This window comes from Cuculus canorus, chromosome Z (assembly GCF_017976375.1).
Source record: "Cuculus canorus isolate bCucCan1 chromosome Z, bCucCan1.pri, whole genome shotgun sequence".
Lineage (NCBI taxonomy): Eukaryota > Metazoa > Chordata > Aves > Cuculiformes > Cuculidae > Cuculus > Cuculus canorus.
Genome location: NC_071441.1, coordinates 11,863,103 through 11,883,956, shown reverse-complemented (window position 1 = coordinate 11,883,956; position 20,854 = coordinate 11,863,103). Strand labels below are relative to the sequence as shown.

The 20,854-nt window shown below is 36.0% G+C and overlaps 1 protein-coding gene across 1 annotated transcript in view; it reads right to left on the bottom strand.

Moving 5' to 3' along the window:
* CWC27 (CWC27 spliceosome associated cyclophilin) overlaps nucleotides 1-20,854 on the bottom strand; it is a 117,595-nt gene that overhangs the window by 12,213 nt on the left and 84,528 nt on the right. Inside the window, exons 12-13 of the mRNA XM_054055517.1 lie at nucleotides 12,144-12,253; nucleotides 9,222-9,325 (exon numbers count right to left, since the gene is read on the bottom strand). Of these exons, the coding sequence (XP_053911492.1) occupies nucleotides 9,222-9,325; nucleotides 12,144-12,253 (214 nt within the window). The remainder of the gene's footprint in view (nucleotides 1-9,221; nucleotides 9,326-12,143; nucleotides 12,254-20,854) is intronic.

Here is a 20,854-nt window from a genome sequence, read left to right as displayed (position 1 = left end):
AACTGGCCTCAATGTTAGTTTGCAAAATTCAGAACTGGGAACAGATTACAAAATTTGACATATATAAACCAGGCTGCACTTTAAATGGTTAGCACTGACAGTGAGTTTTTTGTCCACAGAAGCAATAAATTCATAAGACCAGGCCCATTCCCTTTATTTTTGCTATCATCAAATAACCAGATTACGCACAGTGTGACTGTGCAAATCTCAGCACAAGAAGGACATGGAACTGTTGGGATGGGTCCAGAGGAGATCTACAAAAAAGAGCCAGAGGCTGGAGCACCTCTCCTACAAAGAAAGGCTGAGAGAGTTGGGGTTGTTCAGTCTGGAGAAAAGAAGGCTGCAGGGAGACCTTACAGCAAGCTGCCCTTCAATGCCTAAAGGAGGACTATAGGAAAGATGAAGACAGTCTTTTAGCAAGGCCTATTGTGACAGGACAAGAAGTAACTGTCTTAAACTAAGGGGGGGGTAGATTTAGACTGGATATAAGGAAGACATTTTTTACAATGAGGGTGGTGAAACACTGGAAGAGATTTCCTAAAGGGGTAGTGGAAGTCCTGTCCATGGAAACATTCAAGGTGAGGTTGGATGGGGTTCTGAGTAACCTAATCTAGTTAATGATGTCCCTGCTCCTGCAGAGGAGTTAGATCAGATGACCTGTAAGCGTCCCTTCCAACCTGAAGTATTCTATGTTCTATGAACATCTATGTTCTATGAAAATCTTTTGTTATCATCAAGGTATCTTTAAAAGCTTTAAAAGATACACAATATTTTAAAGTCGATTTAAGTGAACAGTGCCATTTAATCCTCATGATCTTCAAAGAGGTTTGTCACAAATAAATAAGATGCCAATAGTCATGCCAGCATCAGTAATTGCACAATATGTGCATGAAACAATCTATTAAGCAAGATCTGAAATAACTTTCTGTTTGAGATGGTAGATCCTTACTCTCACATAATTTTCACAACAACCTTTTGACTCTAATTTGAAAGGTATATACAAGCATTGATTTATTCACTTTAATTTAAAAAAAAAAATGCCTGCTTTTTCTATCCCTCAAAATAATCAACACTTAGAATGTCTCAGAGTCAACAAAGGTAACTAACCATAATGTTGTAGTCTGAGGTAAATTAGAGTCAGTTTTGCGATTAACTCAGTTGCTGTATGTAACACCATTTCTCTGAAAACTAACTGCACGTTTTGGAGACAGTGTTCTTCTCTAATGTGCTAACACACGGCATTGGTATGCAGAAAGGCCAATGCTTATAGTCAACCAAGGCCATTCTCAAACTGGCGGAGATAGAGCCACACCTGCGAGAAGGGGCTAATAGGGCAGGTGACTCTAAGCTGACAGACAGAGTATTACATCCCATATATGTCATAATTGTTATAAATTTGAAAGACTACAAGGGTCTTGTACTCTTCTGCGATGGCCGATGAACAGTGAGGATGTTGTCTGCCTGGTTGCTCCTGATCCCAGATCCGTGTGTTCCTGAATTCAGTTCCTGAGTCCAGCTCCCTCCTAGCTATCGACCCATTCCCTCGCGTCTGCTTTGCAGCATTTGTGGTGACATATAGTCATTGAGAGGTGGAGTGAGGGTGCAATCTCACATATTTGTTTATATTTTATTACTTTCTAATTATTTTCACTGTTATCATTATAATTTCATTAAAGCTGTAGTTCTAGCTTCCAACCCGTAGGTCTTTCTCCTCTCATTTCCCTCTCTCCTTTCCCTGCACGGCTGATGGGGGGAATTTTGGAGGCTCAGCTGCACAGCTTTAGCTGCCGATTTTGGCCAGGTGGGGCTAAACCATAACAATAAAAATTTTAAACTGAAAAACCATATGAAAATCTATCACTTCATTCCGCACTCCCATTTCACTCATTCTTTCTTGTCTCACAAGAAACATCTGATAGCTGAATGTATTTATGTCACTTCATATCAAAAGAAAGAGTAAGTTTCAGACTCTAGGGATCCTTCCCGAAATACTTAAGTGACTGTCTCATTTACATTTGTTGCTTCCTTACAGCTATGACAGTATTCCACAGGGAAGGAAAAAGTTGATCTCTCAAAGATTAAGAAGCTTTGTAGTTCACATCCAACACCCTACATTTCACGCAGGAAACCCTGTTGTGCTTCGGCTATGAAGCACTGGCATCACGTGCTATGAATTAAATGAACTATGCAGCATGCTGGCACTAACAGTGAAATTCTAAGCAGCTGTAGAGCGCATTACTGAGATCAGACAGAGGCCAGTGATGAGATCTGAGTCCAGAAGAAGATATCTTAAACTTCTAACTGGGTGCAGAATTAAGAAAAAATTACTGGGCTGTACTGTAGACTAAACTCTAAAATCAAACGGATATCTGCTTGATATCTGCCTGATTCCTGAATTTAAGGGATTAATAATCAAACCACTCTACTGAGGATGACACACATTTTGTTTGCTTTCCTAGTGGGAACAATAGTTTAAATGCACTTCACATACTCAGGTTCATCTGGTAAGGAACAACCTTCACATGTTAATATTGCGATTTCTACACTGAATGCTGAAGGTCCAGCAGGATGAATTGGGCATCCTCCATCAAACTGAAATTGAAGAAGTGACAATGATGTAAATCCATACTTATCAGGACTCAGATTACTACCATAGAAACACTTTTCAAGCAAGAACAGCACATAGCCTTAGTGGAATGTTCACAAACCAACAGCTGTTGGTGCTTATCTAGTATTTACTGCCTATCAGCTATTAAGTACTTCAATTATGAACTTAGTTTTTTCACCACTGAATGGATCAGCGTATCTTTTCAATCAATGCACAGAAAAAACCCAATGATTTGCTAGCCTACATATCTTCTAGGTTTTATAAGATACTGTAAACTTCACTGGTTTAGTGCATAATGTATTTGTTTTTTTAGTGGTATGAAGTGCTGCTCCTTTTGAATTTTGTTCATGCCAATTAAGCTTTAAATTCAAGAATGGTTCTGGAGTTGGTTCTTAAACATTCTTGTGCATTTTATCTGTGAGAATACACAAAGAATTGGGACCCCTCGTAGAAATACAGTACGTTGGCTTGGCAATGAGGTGAGCTTTAAAGAGGAAAATGGTGGGTTCTTTGCAGAAAAATTCCATCAGCTCAAAAATTATCAGGATGTAAAATTTCTCATAGGAAAAGAAATATCCCAGTATGTCAATAAATCTAGCCATTTCAGGAAGCCTCTGCTTATTTTCAAAGACTAGAGAAAAGAGAGGAAGATAGTTCACAGATTTGGTTAAGGAAATGACAGGTGGATTTTCACAGCAGAGAATCTGTTCCTTCCACAAAGACCAGTATTTAATCTGGAAAAGTGTACAGACATATTTCTTACATATCGTAAGGATGTAAGGCTGGTACAAATTCAGCTCGAGAGCTCTGTTTTCAGTACACAGCCATAGATTAATGTCAAAGTAAAAAGTTAATGTGGTAGGGTTGGTTATTTCACTTCCACTTACGACTTCACTGGAGAAGAATATAAGTACAGAATTTAAACGTAATATGAAGTTTTCCGATGAAGTATTTTAAAAGTTTGTTGGAGTATTTAGGCTTTATGTGATCATTGCAAACATGAGCAGTAGTATGAAAAATAGGATACAATTCAGAAGCTGCAATTGCTGAATTTCAGTAAGAGTAATCAGCAGCATGGGTACAGGTTAGGCAACCATTCCTGAAAGGAAAAGATTTGTGGCTTAGAAGAGATTGGAAACCAGGCATGAAAGAAACAATGACAAATAAAGTAATTCTTCCACTCAACACTGACAAAGACTAAGCAGAGTGCTGTATCTAGCCTCAGATTTCACAGTTTGAAAGAGAGTCGAACCACTCAGAACTCTCAAAATCACTTGATGGGAGGGTGTTTCACAGCAGTATCACTCCCATCCTATTTGAAGAAGAATATTTTGCACAGATTAACCAAAGCAAACTTTGAATATACTTGACTGCATCTGAATCTTTTTTCTCCCATAGCTGGATTCTCTCTGTAGGAAACATTTTACGTCATGTTCACAGGATCTGTACAATCAGTTGAATTAACTGCAGTTGCCGTAAACACTTTCTGGGCTGAAATTTGAGTTTTACTAAAACTGCAGCTATTTGAGATCATAATTGGAGCCCTGAAGTGGCACTGCAATCTGACTGGGTGTCACACGCATGCAATTCTATTACTACAGCAGTCTAAGTCCTAAAGAAGATGAGGAGCAGCAGCATTCTGTGTAAAGTGTAGCCTGTGCAGGGGTTCTCCTTTCAAATTCAGGCCTATTCAGTAGCCCAGATGAGAAGTACCAAGTAGATTAATTATTCCAGCTGGGTCTTCTGCTGTGACATATTTGATTTTCATCCTAGTAGTCTCTAAGCAGATGACATCTCACTGCTGCTGTAACAGATCTCATTTACATTCTGCGGAAAAGTCTTCTTGGGCAAGACTTTAATCCCAGAATGAGTGACTGAGTTCTGCCAGATCACCTCTACCTACCTCTGTTGCACTCTGTACAAGCTTTGTGAAAGAGAAGAATGAACTTCCTTCTTATTTGGACTGTAAGCAAATAAAGGACAACTAAAGATTAAGCAGTACTGAAGACATCCGATAAACCGTTAAAAGAAGAGCACAAACAATAATTCTCAACAGGAATGACAGAAACAATAACGGCTGTGCCTGGAAGAACTAGGATCATCCCGAGGTACTCAGATGCTGTAAAAATGTGCCTGTCTGCTTCTGTGCAGACATTTTTATTGTTGTAAGTACCCTTTCTGGCAGTACATACCATGTTTATTTTGATACTTCTGAATTCTGAGGGGAAATTGGATTTTGATTGCTGCAGACAGATACATATATAATCATTCTCACATACCAGCAGAGTTTACAATAGAATGTCTCAGTAAAGATTCTGGTGTTTCAAGTTAAAACTTAGCATTATGCATTTCTTTTCAGTTCTCTTCACAACACCTCCTCAGATGCCTTCATAGACAGTAAAATCTGGCAATAATTAGCAAATATCATACATACTGTTTACAATAGACTCATATTTCTTCTTTTTTTCCTTGCATAAAAAGTAGAATGCTGCTGAAAAGTGCCCAAATGTCTGCTATGCTCCATGCCAATACAGCAGTTCAGCCAAATATGCAGAGAGAAGTTTGCCAAATAAAAGAAAACATAACAAATTGGTAATGGTTTCTATCTTGACAGAAAATGAAAATTATACCTCAATGTGTGGCCACTCATATGGACACATAAAAATGTCTTAGAGGCAATCATTTTACCTCAGATAACACACCCTGACAGTAGAGCAAAGCATACTGGCTGGCTTTCACTTCCCACAAAAACAGCAACCATGTCCTACAAAATGGCACGAAGGAATCACAGAATTTGTGCATATCATATGTATTTAATAAAAATCAAATAAAGTAGAATTACTGTCTTTTGAGAAGTAGATTGGAATTGAGAATTTTCAAATGTAAAGACATCATAGTTATCTCAAATATTCCAAGAAAGACACTGAAAATGTAAATTCTGATCCCAAAATACGAAATTCAACTTTCCAAATGATTCTAACAACCACTGATAGCTTTTAGAACACTTCATTGATTTGTTAATTGCATATGTTTATAGTCAATTTGTGTTACTTGTATGTTTTATAATTTATCTTCAAAGTAAATTCTTTGAAAACACCCTCATCTGTCAGTAAAGATAATATGCACATTCACTGCTTGCAAAATTCATATGATGTTCATTTTTAGTCTATTATGCAGTTTTATATTATTTTAAGTGTTTGTTTCAGCAGGATTTTGAATGTAACATTATTTTCTGAACAAAAATATAACTTTATAACCTGAAATGGCAACAATCTTCTTCACTCAGTATGAATTACTTAGAAAGAAAATAATGATCATCAATTAAATGTGAGTAATTACTTAGAAAAGAATACGATATATATAGTGATCAGACTAATTTAAAAGATGTTGTATTACTGTGACAAGGAAATATCAGACATGAAGACCAGTCCATGGAAATGCTGCATAAGGTAAGTTTAGACAGGATGTGGGAGGGTTAGACTGGACATTAGGAAGCATTCCTTTATGCAGAAGAGTCAAACCCTGGACAAGCTTCCTAAAGAGGAGGTCGATGCTCCCAGCCTACCAGTGTTTAAGAGGCACTTAGACAACGCTGCCTGTAACAACATGCTTTGGCTTTTGGTCAGAAGTAGTCAGACAGTTGGACTGGATGATTGTTGTAGGCCCCTTTCAAATGAAATAGTCTGTTCTATAACTCTTGGAGAAATCAGAATTACACTGGTTGCTCAGAAGAATGTCAAAATATCAGTGAAATCCAATGACCCCAACATTTATGCTACTGGTTATCCCCCAACCTCAAAGACACTAAGATAGGAAAACACATAATAAAGGAAGGTTGTGGTTTGAAGAAGCAACCAAAGAGACGGTGACATGAGAAAACTTAAAATAATAGCACGTTAATATGAAGAGTTACCCTGAAAGGGCAAGATTTAGGATATTATTTTTTCTATTGTTTCAAAAACAATAATGCAAAGCCAAGTTGTTTGTGTTTTGATCTACCTGTTAAAATAACCAAATAATATAAACAAAGAAAGCAAGGCTGTATTTCCAGGTAGTGAAATTACATTAGAAGTAGAAACAAAACTTAGACTTCAGAAACCTAACCTGCATTCATATTTTAAAATTCCATCTTCTCGTCTTCATAGGTAAAATAAATCAATCATCCAATAAACAAGAGAGACAAAGACAAAGATGGTTTGATTAGATACTAAAGCTATGAGAAATGCTCAGCTCTTCCTTGAAAAAAATAATTTAAAATAAAGAATATGGTCAATAAAATAAAAAGCAAAATTTGAATTGCTGTTATTTTCAAAGAATCACAGGATTCTAATAGCACACTTACTAACACTTCAGTGTACTTACAGTGATGACAATGCCAAAATATCTGTTAAGATGAAGACACAATGAAAAAATAAATGCATCCACTACACGCTATTATGTAAAAATGTTGTTTTATAAACTGCATGAATTCCATGCTAAGTGCTATACCACTCGTGTTAGTCTTTCTGCCAGTATATGTGTCTGAAGTTTTCTGTGAATCCTAGAACTTCTCTTGTGAGGTCTCTGCTCAATTCAGTGAAATGCAAGAAGGTGTAAAGGTGAAGCTGAAGAATCTATGTAGTTTTATGTTACCAAATTAAAATATACGTCACGATTCACTATGTATACGATACAAACAAGAAAGGAAAAGCTATTGGAAAGTGATCTAAAATTTTAGACTGTCCTGGTTCCAACCAGGAAAGAATTAATTTCCCGAGCTCATTAGTGAAAAAGGTAATTTTCACAATAAGCTTGAAAGGGACACAACCAGGGTAGCTGACCAAACTGGCCAATGAGATATGCCATGCCTTTAGTTGTGTCCAGCATATAGGGTAGAATTAAACAGCTGAGGTGGGGCAACACACCAGAAGCTGTGGAGCATGTGCAGTCATCACTTTGGTCCAGGCAGCGCAGAGTTGGTTACTTGCTTTGTTTATTCTGTTATTGTTGTTATTGTTATTTTCTTCCTCCTGTGCCATCTGTAGCTTTGCAAAACAGTTTTCACTCCAACTCACAAATTTCACCTTTGCTTTCAAATCCCCTCCCCATTCCACTAGAGCGGGGAGGTGTAAGCAAGTGCCACTGTGGTTTTTCATTTTCTGGCCAAAGCAGAACCATGCCAGTCCTCTTGCAGCCATGTAGTTCTTTGTTTGCTGGCAGGGGTTAAACCACAACAATGGCCTACGATTTTTTTTTATTTCTTACAGTACGTATATTCAAACACTCTTAAGCTATTCTGATTCAATGTATAAAAACCCAAACATTTTTGTAATATAGCTAACTGTAACTTGATGTATAACTTACAGGTAGTTGAAGAATTTTATTTATCAATATGTGTAAAAAATGTGAGTTAAAATGTAAAAAACATTTTTCCTTCCATATATTATCTTCTATTACAACTTTTTTATGGTCCCTTTTCTCATTTCTGTATGCACATCCTTTTCATTTGTAGAATGACAGTAAAATAAAAAAGTCATTTAGACAGTCTGCATCTCCTACCAATGCTGTCTTCTTATCTGAGAAAAACAACTTCATTAACATGGCTATGTTACAATTTGTATGAGTCCTCTCAAAACATGCAGGATGCTTTAATTACACTTAGTTACATCATTTATGTTTTTATTTAAAAAGACTGTCTAATGTACATGTTTGTACATCTTAGGTTTTCTCCTTATTGTAATTCATTTTTTTTTAGGTCTAGTTACTGGTACCAGTTTGGAGATTTTGGGACAGGTAGATATCCTATTTGTATCCCTCTCTTGAGAAGGAAGCCTCTAGGAATATTGTAAGGTACACTTGACAAACATTCACTTAATAGTTTTAAGTTATCTGAGACACAGAAGTATAGGTTGTCTCAAAGCATTTGCCAAGAACTTTGTTAAATTTTCTATTTTAGTGGTAGTTTTACTTCAGCTGTGACACACACACAATCAAGCAAAAAGCTGTAGGCAGAGACAGCCTGTTTTATAAGGCCACCTGTACCACTCATCTCATAAAAAAAGATGACCTGTCCCTACAAAACATTTTTACGGTATGTTTTTGCCTTTCTTCTAGCAATTTTATGCAGATATTTTTATTATCATCTAACAGCTTTCAGGACCACACTTCAGATCATATTGATTTTTACCACCTTCTAACCAAGGCGGGTTCTTTGGACGGAAGAGGAACATGAGACAACATGGTACAAGTTGCTTCCTTGACTGGGAGGTGTTCAGCCATAACTTCTGCAGTGCTTTACCAATTCCAGAGCTACCCCACTTCCTTGGAGTCATCCTACACTTCAGATGAGTCTATTAGTCCATGTTCATCCCATCCATCAGTTTTTTAAAAATAGTTAACATTTCCAACACAGAGTTTTAGTAAGACCTACAACTACTCAAAGCAAAGTCTTCTATTCTCCCACTACATTTTCCAGAATGACAAACCAGTACATCTTAGCAGACTCCTGCTGCAGCAGATTTCTTCACTTTCGACAATTCTGCTACGTCTTACGTTTATGCTTAGTAGTGAAATTACGTTAGCGCAGTAGGATTTCCAGCAGTAAACACAGAAATCTAAATTAAAAAAAACTCACCATCCATCGTCATTATCTGCTTCAGGTTCAGAAACCTCATTTTCAGGAGTTTCTTCAATGGCCTGGGTTAACTTTGATTTAAATCGGTCCAACAGTGCCAGTGTCTGAAATTAAATACATTGTTTCAGAGAAGTCATATATACTTAAGCACAACAATAGCTACATACAATATCTTTAAACTATTAGTTATTTCTAGAAACAGTACAGTGGAATGGAAGAGAGATCTTCCATATGAATTTGAAAGAACCACTGTAGAGAGGCAAGTGGGAGAATGAGAGGCAGCGAGAGTTGGGTGGAGGGCCAAGAGATAAGGGAATGCATTGAGAGTGCCCATAGATAGAATGAGCAAAAGCGATGTTGAGACAACAGGAGTAAGCAGGGATGGTTACCCACAGGTGTGAAAGAGCACAAGTCTGGCCATCTAGTAAAATCAAAATGCATATTTAAGGAACAAAAACTGTGCCTATTTACAGAATAAAATAGCTGATTGAATGACGCTGACTGATGACAACAATTTTACTGTTTGAACCTGTTATTTTCTTTTTGTAAAGCAATCCACTGTATAAATTACAAATCATTCAAGCCTTGAAGTCCCAGTTTGATTGATATATACTTTATATTGCTGAACTTTTAAGTTATGTACTTGCACCAAAAAAAATTCAAATATTTTGACTAAAATAAAATGAATCACCATAACTAATTCTACAGATACAGGTTCTTATGCTGCATACATTAAGCTCATACTGATTTATGATTGGTATTTTATTTTCCAGCTGACATTGCTATGATGAAGTTATCAAATCTCAGGGACCCCTGAAGAACATACTACAGGTCTTGTTTCTCATCACCAGGAATGAGATTTTGATTATAAACGAATTGTATGTCTAAGACTTGTAATGGAAGAAGGGGCTTTTAAAAAAAATAGCAGACCATAAGAAAAATTTGCACAGCCCACATTTTATTTTTTGCTGGTATTTGAGACATTATTGGAAAAGAAAACATCAGGGTACAAGTGCTCGACTGAATTTATGTGGCAGGTTACATTTGATCTGTAGGTGATAGGTTGGCCACCTACGTTGTAAAACACCTCCCTGTGGCTGTTTAGTTTTGTTAGGTCAAGTTTTTCAAATTTAAAAGAATAAGAACTAAACAAGAATAGAAAACAGAAATAGGAAATACCAGAAGCGTTCACTGGAATCAAATTTCCTTCTGGGAGCAATCTTAACTTTAGGAGTTTCCTGGCTTTTGAATTCTTTCAAAAACATATATTTTTACCACTGCCAAAGTCAGGCTTTGGAGTTTTTTTTTTTTTTTGCATTTATTTCCTTTATTTTCTGTTTAACCTTCTGTTTAAGATGGGACATAGAAACATTTTAAAGACATTTGGACCTGCAAATCATTCAAGTTCTACAGCTATCTATACTGTATATCACATATATCACAAACCAACCCCTTACTTGTGACACCTGAGACAGCAAATCTCTGGTAAGGCCACCAGAAGAAAATAAAACTAATCCTTTTACATAAAACTGTGACCAACCAAAACCATGTTCCTTGACTCCTGGCTAATTTTCTCTGGAGCCAGCATTCCAGTGAACAGATCTGGTGATACAAATAGTTTTGAAATCTCTTAGTACACATTTTTGCAGTAAGTGATCAGATGCCATTCTGTGGAACAAATAATTTTATAAAATGAACCCTGTAGAATTATGAGGTTAGGACCTCCAAAATGTAGAACTGTATGGAGACACACACCTTTCTCCCTCTTCTTTAACTCTTATACAGAGGATGGGAAATGGTATTGTGCTGTAGGACCATGTAGGAGGAATGCAAGGCTAGAAGAGGCTCTCCACAAGTGAAATGGATTACAAAGAACTTGATTAATTATTGTTCAGGAGTTCCCAGCAGGGTTATATAAATAAAAATTAATATCTACTAAAATACACATCCCTGTCATCTCACCTTGTTTTCCTATGATGTCCAGGACAGGGCTGATATAAATTAATTACAAGTGGTTTTAACTCCCCTGATTCACATTGCCAACAGAATTTTATCACTCTTTGATTCAAAGTTAATGGGCTTTTAAATGTACAGTTTCCATAAACTACTTAGTTCAGAGCTAGATCAGCTTGCTGCATGTATAAGGGTTTGCCAGCTGCTGCTTTGAAGTAACTACACCTCAAGTTTCCAACCTAGCTTCAAGAGTTGACTATGAACATCTTCCTAACTGAACTAAGGCACACTTATAAACCAATGCATTTGATGTACTCCATGGATTTTATGTTAATCGTATTTTCCACTTCACAGGCAGTTTAATGTATTTTACACTGCCAAACTTTCCTTATTAGAAAAAACATTTATGTCAAACTTTGCTTTGTTTATATTTGCATACTGAAATCTACATATACAATAAGTAGTTCTAAAAATGATTTTCATTATATTTAAAAAGGATTTTCTTTTTACAGTTCAATTAAACCTATTTCCATCTGTTTCACAGAACCACAAGACATTGATGATTTTAATCTCTTCAAAATATAATTTCCAATGTTAAAAACCAAGCTTGGACAGATGCCAAGTATTCTGTGCCAGTCTTATCTTATAGTAACCTGCAGGGCCAAGGACAGCACTGTGTAGAAATGCACACTCTTGTAAATGTAATCAACAATACTTCTGTGTGGGTAGCATTTACTTTTGGAAGATTTTAGTGGCTAAATTGATAGCACTTTCAAATACTTCACTCCCCTGTCTACTTTGATAATCAAAACAGAGGATTCAAAGACTATGTGTTTATTTTTACAAATAATAAGATTCTTTTAATCGAAAACAAAATCGATTTAAAAATTTTATTTTTACACAAATGAAGAGAGAAATATTTTCAGAAAGTTTTCTGGATTCTTCTCCCCCAGGTTGTCGCACTATTACCTGATCTTCTCGAGAAACCCCTTTCTTTGGCTGCTGCTTCCGCTTGTCTTCGTATTTTCTCTTCTCCTGAAGATATTCTTCAACAACACTGTTTGGAGCTGGCTCCTCCTCTGAATAATGAAATACACTTGGTTAAATAAATTAAATTGGTTTCATGTTTTCATACCACTTTGGAGATCATTGGTGACTTCTGAAATAGCAAGCAGTACATTTTGATAAAATGTTTCAGTTGTCTTGCTTTCTCAGGAAGTAGAATGATTTGCTACTTGCTGAAATGAAAAACACAACACTGTACTGGGCAGAGAACAAACCCAAGATTTTTTGTTTCTATTTAATTTTACTATAGAGCCAGGGAAAGCAGGGTAACAGAAATAAAACTGATGTTAAGATGAGAAATGAAAAGAGAATCCACCTTTTCAATCATCAAAAAGTTCTGTAGAAACAAAATATTCACCTACTTTTCTTTCTCTTTTTTTTTTAACCGTTTCTTCTGCCATGACAAATTAATAATTTAACAGGACAAAAACTCAATTAAAAAATTGATCAACATAATCACTTCACATTTTCTTCCTGTTGAACAGCATTAAAACATATCATACATTTCTCTTAACAGAAATAATTTAAATTTCAGTTTAAGCATTCTCTTGAGTTTATTGCTTTCTTGGGTCTTTGCCTGTCAAGAGTTTTTCTAGTCCTCAACATCATTCTTTCTACATTCGAGGAAAGCCTTTTCCCAAGTCAGACAAAAGACACTCAGATTCATGTGAACTAACTTCAGAATGAGTCAACCAAAACAGTTGATTACAACAAATACTTGCTTGCATTTCTCCACAAGGTCTCCACAAGAAAGATTTTCAAAAGCTGCTAAATCAATGGCTAACACATTTTAAAACTAATAAAACTCCAATCATTTCAAAATAAGAAACAGTATCTATTTTTAAATGTAAATAAAATATTCCATTTTGATAAGCAGCAATTCTTTGATAGAATTATTTTGTGTCTGCAGGAATAAACTCAGGTAATTAGCAAGCAAAAGAAAACATCTGGAAGAGAGATTTGGGAAGAATCCTCTTAAGATGTAAAAACCCTTTTAAAATGTGAAAATAGATTGCTGGCCACTACTTCATATCTCCCAATCAGTGTCCCAGAGTTCCTTCAAATCTTTTCCAATAGAGTTGGAAAGAAGAGGAACCACAGCACTGTATGATGGACTTGAACTTCACATCAAGCTTGACAAACTTAGGTTCAGTTTGCTAATCCAGCAAAAGTATAAGGATCGCTATATCTGTATTAAAAATCTAAGCTCAAACTCCTAATAAAAGAAGATTTAGTCAGACAAAAATGAATGAAACATGACAGGGACACACAAAAGTGAAGTAACAACAAAACACTTTATTTAAGTACTACAGGACGCAGAAGATGATAGTTTAAGCTACAGGGACCTTGCACACTTGTGCCCTAGGGACATCTCATCACAAAGTGTAAACAGCATGAGGCAAAGACTTTTTTTCCTGAGTTTGAACAAGTTGCTGTGTAGATTCTGTCAGTATGGAAGCTGAGGAGGTAAAAAAAAGAAAAAGACAACCTTCCTTATTGAAAACACACTTCTTCCTACTTTTCATAGAATTTCTATGTACGCTGCTACTTATCTCAGCTAGCTTGAGTTACTGCCAAGAGATCCTTCATCTTACTGTGACAAAAACTTTAGCATTTAAGTAATTTATTTTCTTTCAGATAGATTCTTCTATCCTGAAATATTCCTTTAAGGAGTAACAGATGCCAACCTAATGGTGTAATATAATCTAAAATTTTGGTTTTGAGACATGGTTTCCAATGATAGCATGAAAATAAGAAGGAGATTCGGAAGTCTTTAAACCAGGAAAGAAGAGTTTGATTTAAAAGAAATACAGAAGGGTTTATTTTGCTCACACTTAAATTAGGAACAGTTCAAATGATGTCAGTTTTTAACTACAAAACTGCAGAAGTATAACAAAGACATGAGAACTTGATCCAAGGATGTTGAACTGAACAGAATGGCAGTCTGCATGGTTTTGAATCAATCCCTAAACAGGAAGTGGAGCAGAAGAGAAAGGTTATAAAAGAGTTCTAAGTTTAATTCCTAAAGCACCTGGTAAATTTAAAAAGCATAATAAACACTCAACAAAAGTTGTATAAGACATGCTCTATTTCAGAATTTACATCTGAATTTTACCTTTCACTTTATGAAAACTAAGAAGTGTGAGTTCTAAGCCCACCAATTGTGATAGATCAGAAAAGCATGATCACTGTTTATGCTGACATTCACATTGACCTTAACGACTGGGCCTCACTTCTAGCATTGCAAGTGGGCTAACTTTGGCTTAGCATCTATACCAGTTGAGGCACAGAATGGTACAATTTGAGACAAATGTATTTCTGACACTCTGCATACAATTTTACACAGAAAGTACTCCGTTATTTTATTACTTTGTTATTTGTATCAGTCTTGACAAATCCCCGTAAGGATAACTGTCCTTGTTGTAAAGGAGGTAGAATATGTGTAAAATCTAGAGTTTTTGTTTCCTTTTTAAGAAAGGAATAAGGAAGCTGTGTGTAAAGCATTCGTTGGAAAAAGAAGCAGTTTGCTTTGCTGAAAGTATTAACCAGAAACACACTAATCTTCAGAAGAGCAGAAACAATACCTATTGTGACAGAGAAAAATACATGCTGTTTCTGAAGGCTTAACGTCACCATAAAAAAAAAAGAGACTATAGTGCTGACAAAGATCAATGAAAGAAATTGCATTTGTGTTTTTTCTTTGATGAGGTAACAGCTAGCATGCAGAATTTTACACAAACAGACTTAACTATGTTACATTACAAAACATTCCTGATATGCTGGACTTCACAAAAGTAATCCCATCAGCTCTTGCAATGCACTTTGCATATACAATCATGAGTTTATGCAGAACCGAGGGAAGAGAGAACAAGGAGAGCGTACAAAGAAATCTGTATTAAAAAGGCACTTCAGTTTATTTAAAAGGGATTTTCTTGTTTTAAGTGTGGTGGAACCATTAACCTTTGTCAGTATCTCAAAGGCATTCTTTTAACTCAGATGACACATTTCATATGATAAAAGACCTAATGGCCAGAAATGTCAAGAAATGCATAATATAGCTAGGCAAAATATCATAAGAGAAAACAAAAACCGGAAAAAGCTTGGACAACTCCTTATCTGAAATGAACAAAGTTAAGACTGAATATTTTTGTGCATGAAAATGAAAGGCACAAAACACATTCCTGTACTTCTGCAGTAATTATGCTTTCAGCTATTCATCAATGCCAAGTTCATAGTGAATTATTCTGCAATTGCAGAGATATGCAGTACTTACTTAAAAAAACTTAATATTCAAATCTTGAAAAGAACAAATCATTTTAGTTCCAAAATAAACAAACTCCTTTTGAATTAAAAATGAAATTCTGATATGCATTAATATTTACTGAATTAAAATCTAATTCCTATCAGACATGAAAAATGGAGAACATATAGCCACTTCCTATAATTCAGATATAAGACAGATAACACACTTCTTCCAGAATCCACGAAAAAAATTTCTTCCAGCATTAAACACTAAAAACATTAACTTACTGTGAAGTAGTATAAAAATTAATATACTAGAAAATATCATATCAAATATTGTTATGCTTGAAAGAATTTAAAAGATACTCTCCAGTTTATATTTAATGAGGACTAATTCTACTTGTGGTTTTCTTTGCACATTTAAACTACTATTCAGTTACTATTACTAGCGCTGTAGTGTGCTTAATTTCCTGAAGAGCCACTGTTAGCTTACAAGTAACAATCTGGAAATTATTGCTAACAGTGAATAACTGCATAGATTTGCTTACAGAATGAGTTTCCAGGGTCTGACTGATTACTGGATTTTCAGTTTGCTACACTGAAAAAAGCAACAGTTCTAGAACAAACTTACTAGTTCATTTCATGAACTGAACAAAATCTTAGAAGTAATTCCTAGAGCTTCAAAAAATTCTTTGAAAGAGCAGAGCCCACTGATTTGTAAAACAGTGTAAATTTTAATATGCAACAGCAGAATTTTCTAGTGAACCTTTTCTGAATTTTGCTAGGTTTTAGGCATACAGTCCCAGTCTAAAACATGGTTAATCTTCTAATGCCAGCTGATTTTCAGTACATGCTTAAGATTACTAAAATCAAAGCTGGCTTACAGGAAGGTTTTTCTGCTCTTTTCTTCTGCACACTGAGAGACAAGAGGAATAAACATTCATTTTAGCAGGGATGCTGGGTATTATTTTATGACATTTAAAATAAATGTAAATAGCAGTTGAAAACAAAGCTTTGCAGAAGTGACACACTCAAGATGCACACTCCAATACAATGCAACTATACTGTATAAACTGCAATATCTTCATACTTAATGTATTTACGTGGCACAATTCCCAAATGACCAATATTTGGATTTTGTTGTTTTCATGTTCTCAAGGGTGCACAACTATGTTAAAGTCTCAGACTTCAAGAAAGCATTTTTCCGTGTTAAATTGTTCCGACTTAAATCTTTTAGTGCCACTTACATTACTCAATGTATCCTTGCTAGATTTTGCATTTTCTAAACACTTCAATCATTTGATTCTCACATCACACCTGAAAACAAAGCAGAAAATACTTTCTGCCTCAGTAGAATTCCTACACCTGAATGCTGGTTTTCACATTAGTTGTTAGATTGCTCTGCACCTGAGCAGAGTACTCTTGAATATTTTGTAGCTTTACTATTTTCTCGTGTATGACAGTTAAATGTCATGATCCACAAATCATCAGCTTATAAAATTTTTCTAAGAAAAAATATAGCACTATTTCTTAAATACTACTAGCATTTAAAACCAACATACAGTTCAATAATTGGGCAGATGGTATTTGTCTAAAGCAAATTTCATTGAATATTCACAGGTCTACATCACTGAACTTTGAAAAGCATTATCTTTTTCAAATATTTGACTAAGTACTTCAAAATGCTGAAGTAATTCACCACTCAAATTATAGTGCTTGATGTAGTTTCTGGCATCACTTCAGCAAATGTCATAAAAGAAAACATCTTATTTAAAGTAAGGTCTTGACAGCAGTCTGGCATAGATAATAATCTTATTCACAAATTGTAAGGGTACTTATAATCAAACATGTACAGAGGGAACTAACTTTTTCCCCCCCCCGATGTTCTCTTGAAACAATGTAAACACTTAAATTCCACCCCACCCCCCAAAAAAAAAAAAATCTTCCTGAATTACTTGAATCTCAATACAGAAAAGAAATTAGGTAGGCATATTATGTAACAGGGACACTTGAACTACTGATACCAAATGTGATACCAATACTAATAAAGAACTGCCAGGGGACATAAAATAGATGTGTCATACTGCCACCTGTTCGTTAGCATCCCATCAGAATTAGCTCTGATCCAGCAAATAGTCCAGTATGATCTAAGCTGTATTCTCCCAGTTCTGCAGCCTTCAGTGAATTTCTCCCACAATGGCTGGAAGTTTTGGCTCAGATGCAATGTTTATTTATCAGGCACAGATTCATATTACTGCAGTTACTAAGCCTCTGAACTAGCATTTTTTCCTAATGCACACAGCTTAGAGCATAGGCAGACGCTGTGCAAGTGTCTGCAACATCTGCACAGACATACCTGATACAGCATGACACAACTCACTCTCCACCCCACATTCCCCAAAAGCACAGCCAGAGAACAACAGAAAAATCTCCTGCTACATATATTTCCCGATAGTAGTCTGTTTTAAACACGTTATTTCTTATAGTAAACTAATGTTGAATAGGTCAACTGTTACACATTTAGCAGACTGTCTTACATGTTGACAACTTTACTGCGTTGACAAAAACTCAGGCCAATAAACAAAAATTTACTAAGTCAACTAAGTGAGATAAAATAAATGCTTTAAACTTCGGAGCAAAATTATTTGCTCAGATACAACACTGTTTTAATGCTGTTACATTTCATTATATTTCAAACTGAAGTGTTTCTAGAAGTCTCCTTCATTCCTTGCATTTAGTATTCTAGCTAAAGGTATGAACAGTTTCTTCTCCTTAATGACCATAAAAATTATATTTAATAACTACTTCATATTTAATCTTTGGGTGTGAATTTTGTAATGGTAGATCCTTTAACACCAGAATTTTTTTTACTTCCTTTCATCATATAGTGAATTACATTTCTTTGTGCAAAACTTTATCAAAAAAAAAGAAACATCATTAGGATACTGACTTCGTCTTTTCAGGGGACAGACAAAATAAGTCACAGATAAGCAGAATAAGTTATTTGAAAAGAAAGCAAAATGTAAACAGAGAGCTGCCTTACTGAATTATTTGGCAGACCTACAAGCAAGCCTTTGATTTAACTTCTTAATTTCAAGATTCAAAGTAAATAACACAGTAAATAAAAAACTTTCGGTAATGTTTTCCCCTAAATATTATCACCATCAAGGAGATGCTTAGTTTCTCCTCCACATCAAAACCTTCTTCCAGGTCACATCTTACCTTTCTTTTGATTAAGTTGTGCTTCACGGAATCTTGAAAAGCAGAGTATTTTAGCGCAACCCTCTCAAAAGGCAGGATCAACCTTTTCCACACCAGTCCTAAGGAGTATTTGCCTAACCTGCTATTGAAAAGTTCCACTCTGCGGGTCATCTATTCAAATACTCATTTTTTAGAAGTCTTCCCTAACATTTAACCTAAATCAGGTGCAGCAGAAGCATATTATCTCCTGTGTTCTCCACAGGGATTAAATCAAATAATTTCCTCTCCGTGGTAGCCTTTAACATTCCTGATGATCATTGATATGTCTTCTTTCACAAAGTTATCTGTTCTCTAAACTAAATGGCCCTAATTCTTACAGTCTCCAAACATTATGCTTTCCAGATCACCAACCTGAAGGCCTGGTCAGGCTGAGTAGAAAGATGAGTCTTTCTTGCATGCAACAGTTCATTTTACAGAACACTTCAGTCCTTTTCAACAGCATGGCACTATCAACTTACTCTCAGCTTACTACTTATTCTGTTTCCCAAATTTTAAGCTGCCTAAGTGCTAAAAAACATTACGTGTTTGTGCAACTCATGATTTGTGAGAGATATAAACCACTTATTATAATGATATTTTTCTCCCTGAGATCTCCCATATTTTTTTAACCTGACCTGACTTTCACCTTCTATGAACTGACTCACTCTACTAACCCAGCACTAAACTATCCTACCAGAGAGAAAAAGGAACGCTTTTCTTCCAATTTAAGCTGAATCAGATCATTAAAAGTTTCAACATGGACTAGTGGAAGGAATGAGTGTGAGCCACTCAGCTCTTCACTTCAACAACTGCATGTGAAAAAGCAACCTTAGCACAGAGGTTCGCATTTTTCTTTTTTCTTTCACTCTTCCCTTCCCCGCCCCATACATTTTTCAGTCTACAAATTCAATAAAGGTTACCTCTTGTTTTCTCCAGATTTCTAACAAAGGAGAATCCCAGGAAGCCTGCTTTTCAGTTTGATCAGAAACAACTCTCTAAAAGCATTTCATTAACATTTTGTCAATGTCTCTGGGACTGCTCTAGGCAACTCCCTAACACGATTCAGTGAACACCATCAAAGTAGACTCTAGTTGCTTCCTCTGTGCCTAAACACTTCCTTCTATGTCACTCATCATATGTAAGCATATGATCAAAGTTGATCACAATGCTAAAGACAGTGTGAAAACAAGCATCCAAATGTATTTCCTCTTCCTTTAGCCAGAGAAAACTACCCATCTTCTTGCTCATTTGTTTCCTGTTACTGTATTTTCATTAATCATTTTGCCCTTTACCATTTGCATCTCATTAAATGTCTTTCCTTACACTTTAGAACACATTCATTTTTAGAATTATTAGTTAGGTACTCCATGAACTTGTTTAATAGGTTCTCCCCTGCCATATATCTTTCTCAACAGGTACTGGAACAGACCCCTTCCCATGCCCTAAGAGTAATCACAAACCCAAGTTTATTCAAGATTATTTTCACCATTAGCTGTTAGCCACAGATTTTCAACAGGTTTATGTCCTACCTGCTACTTATTTCAAAGAAAGTCAGAAAACCAACCATCCGAGTACATAGGATCCCTTTCTTCAATGAAAGTTATCTTTCAAGTTGTAAAGGTGAAGTAAAGGTCCTGCACTTGAGTCAGGGCAGTCACAAGCACAAATAAAGGCTGGGTGAAGAATGGATTGACAGCAGCCCTAAAGAGAAAGACTTCGGGCTGTTGGTGCGTGAAAAGCTCAACATGAGCTGGCAATGTGCACTCACAGCCCAGAAAGCCAACTGTATCCTGGGCTGCATTAAAAGAAGTATGACCAGCAGATCAAGGGAGGAGATTCTTCCCCTCTACTCTGCACTTGTGAGACCTCACTCTGGAGTCCTCAGCAAACGAAGGACACGGATCTCCTAGAGCGAGTCCAGAAGATGCTCATGAATATGATCCAAGGGCCAGAGCACCTCCCATGTGAGGACAGGCTGAGAGAGTTGAGTTTGTTTAGCATAGAGAAGAATAGGCTATAGGCAGAACTTAGAGTAGCCTTCCAGTACCTAAAGAGGGGCCTACAGGAAATCTGGGGAGGGGCTCTTTATCAAGGAATGAAGTGATTGGAACAAGGGTAATATTTTTAAGCTG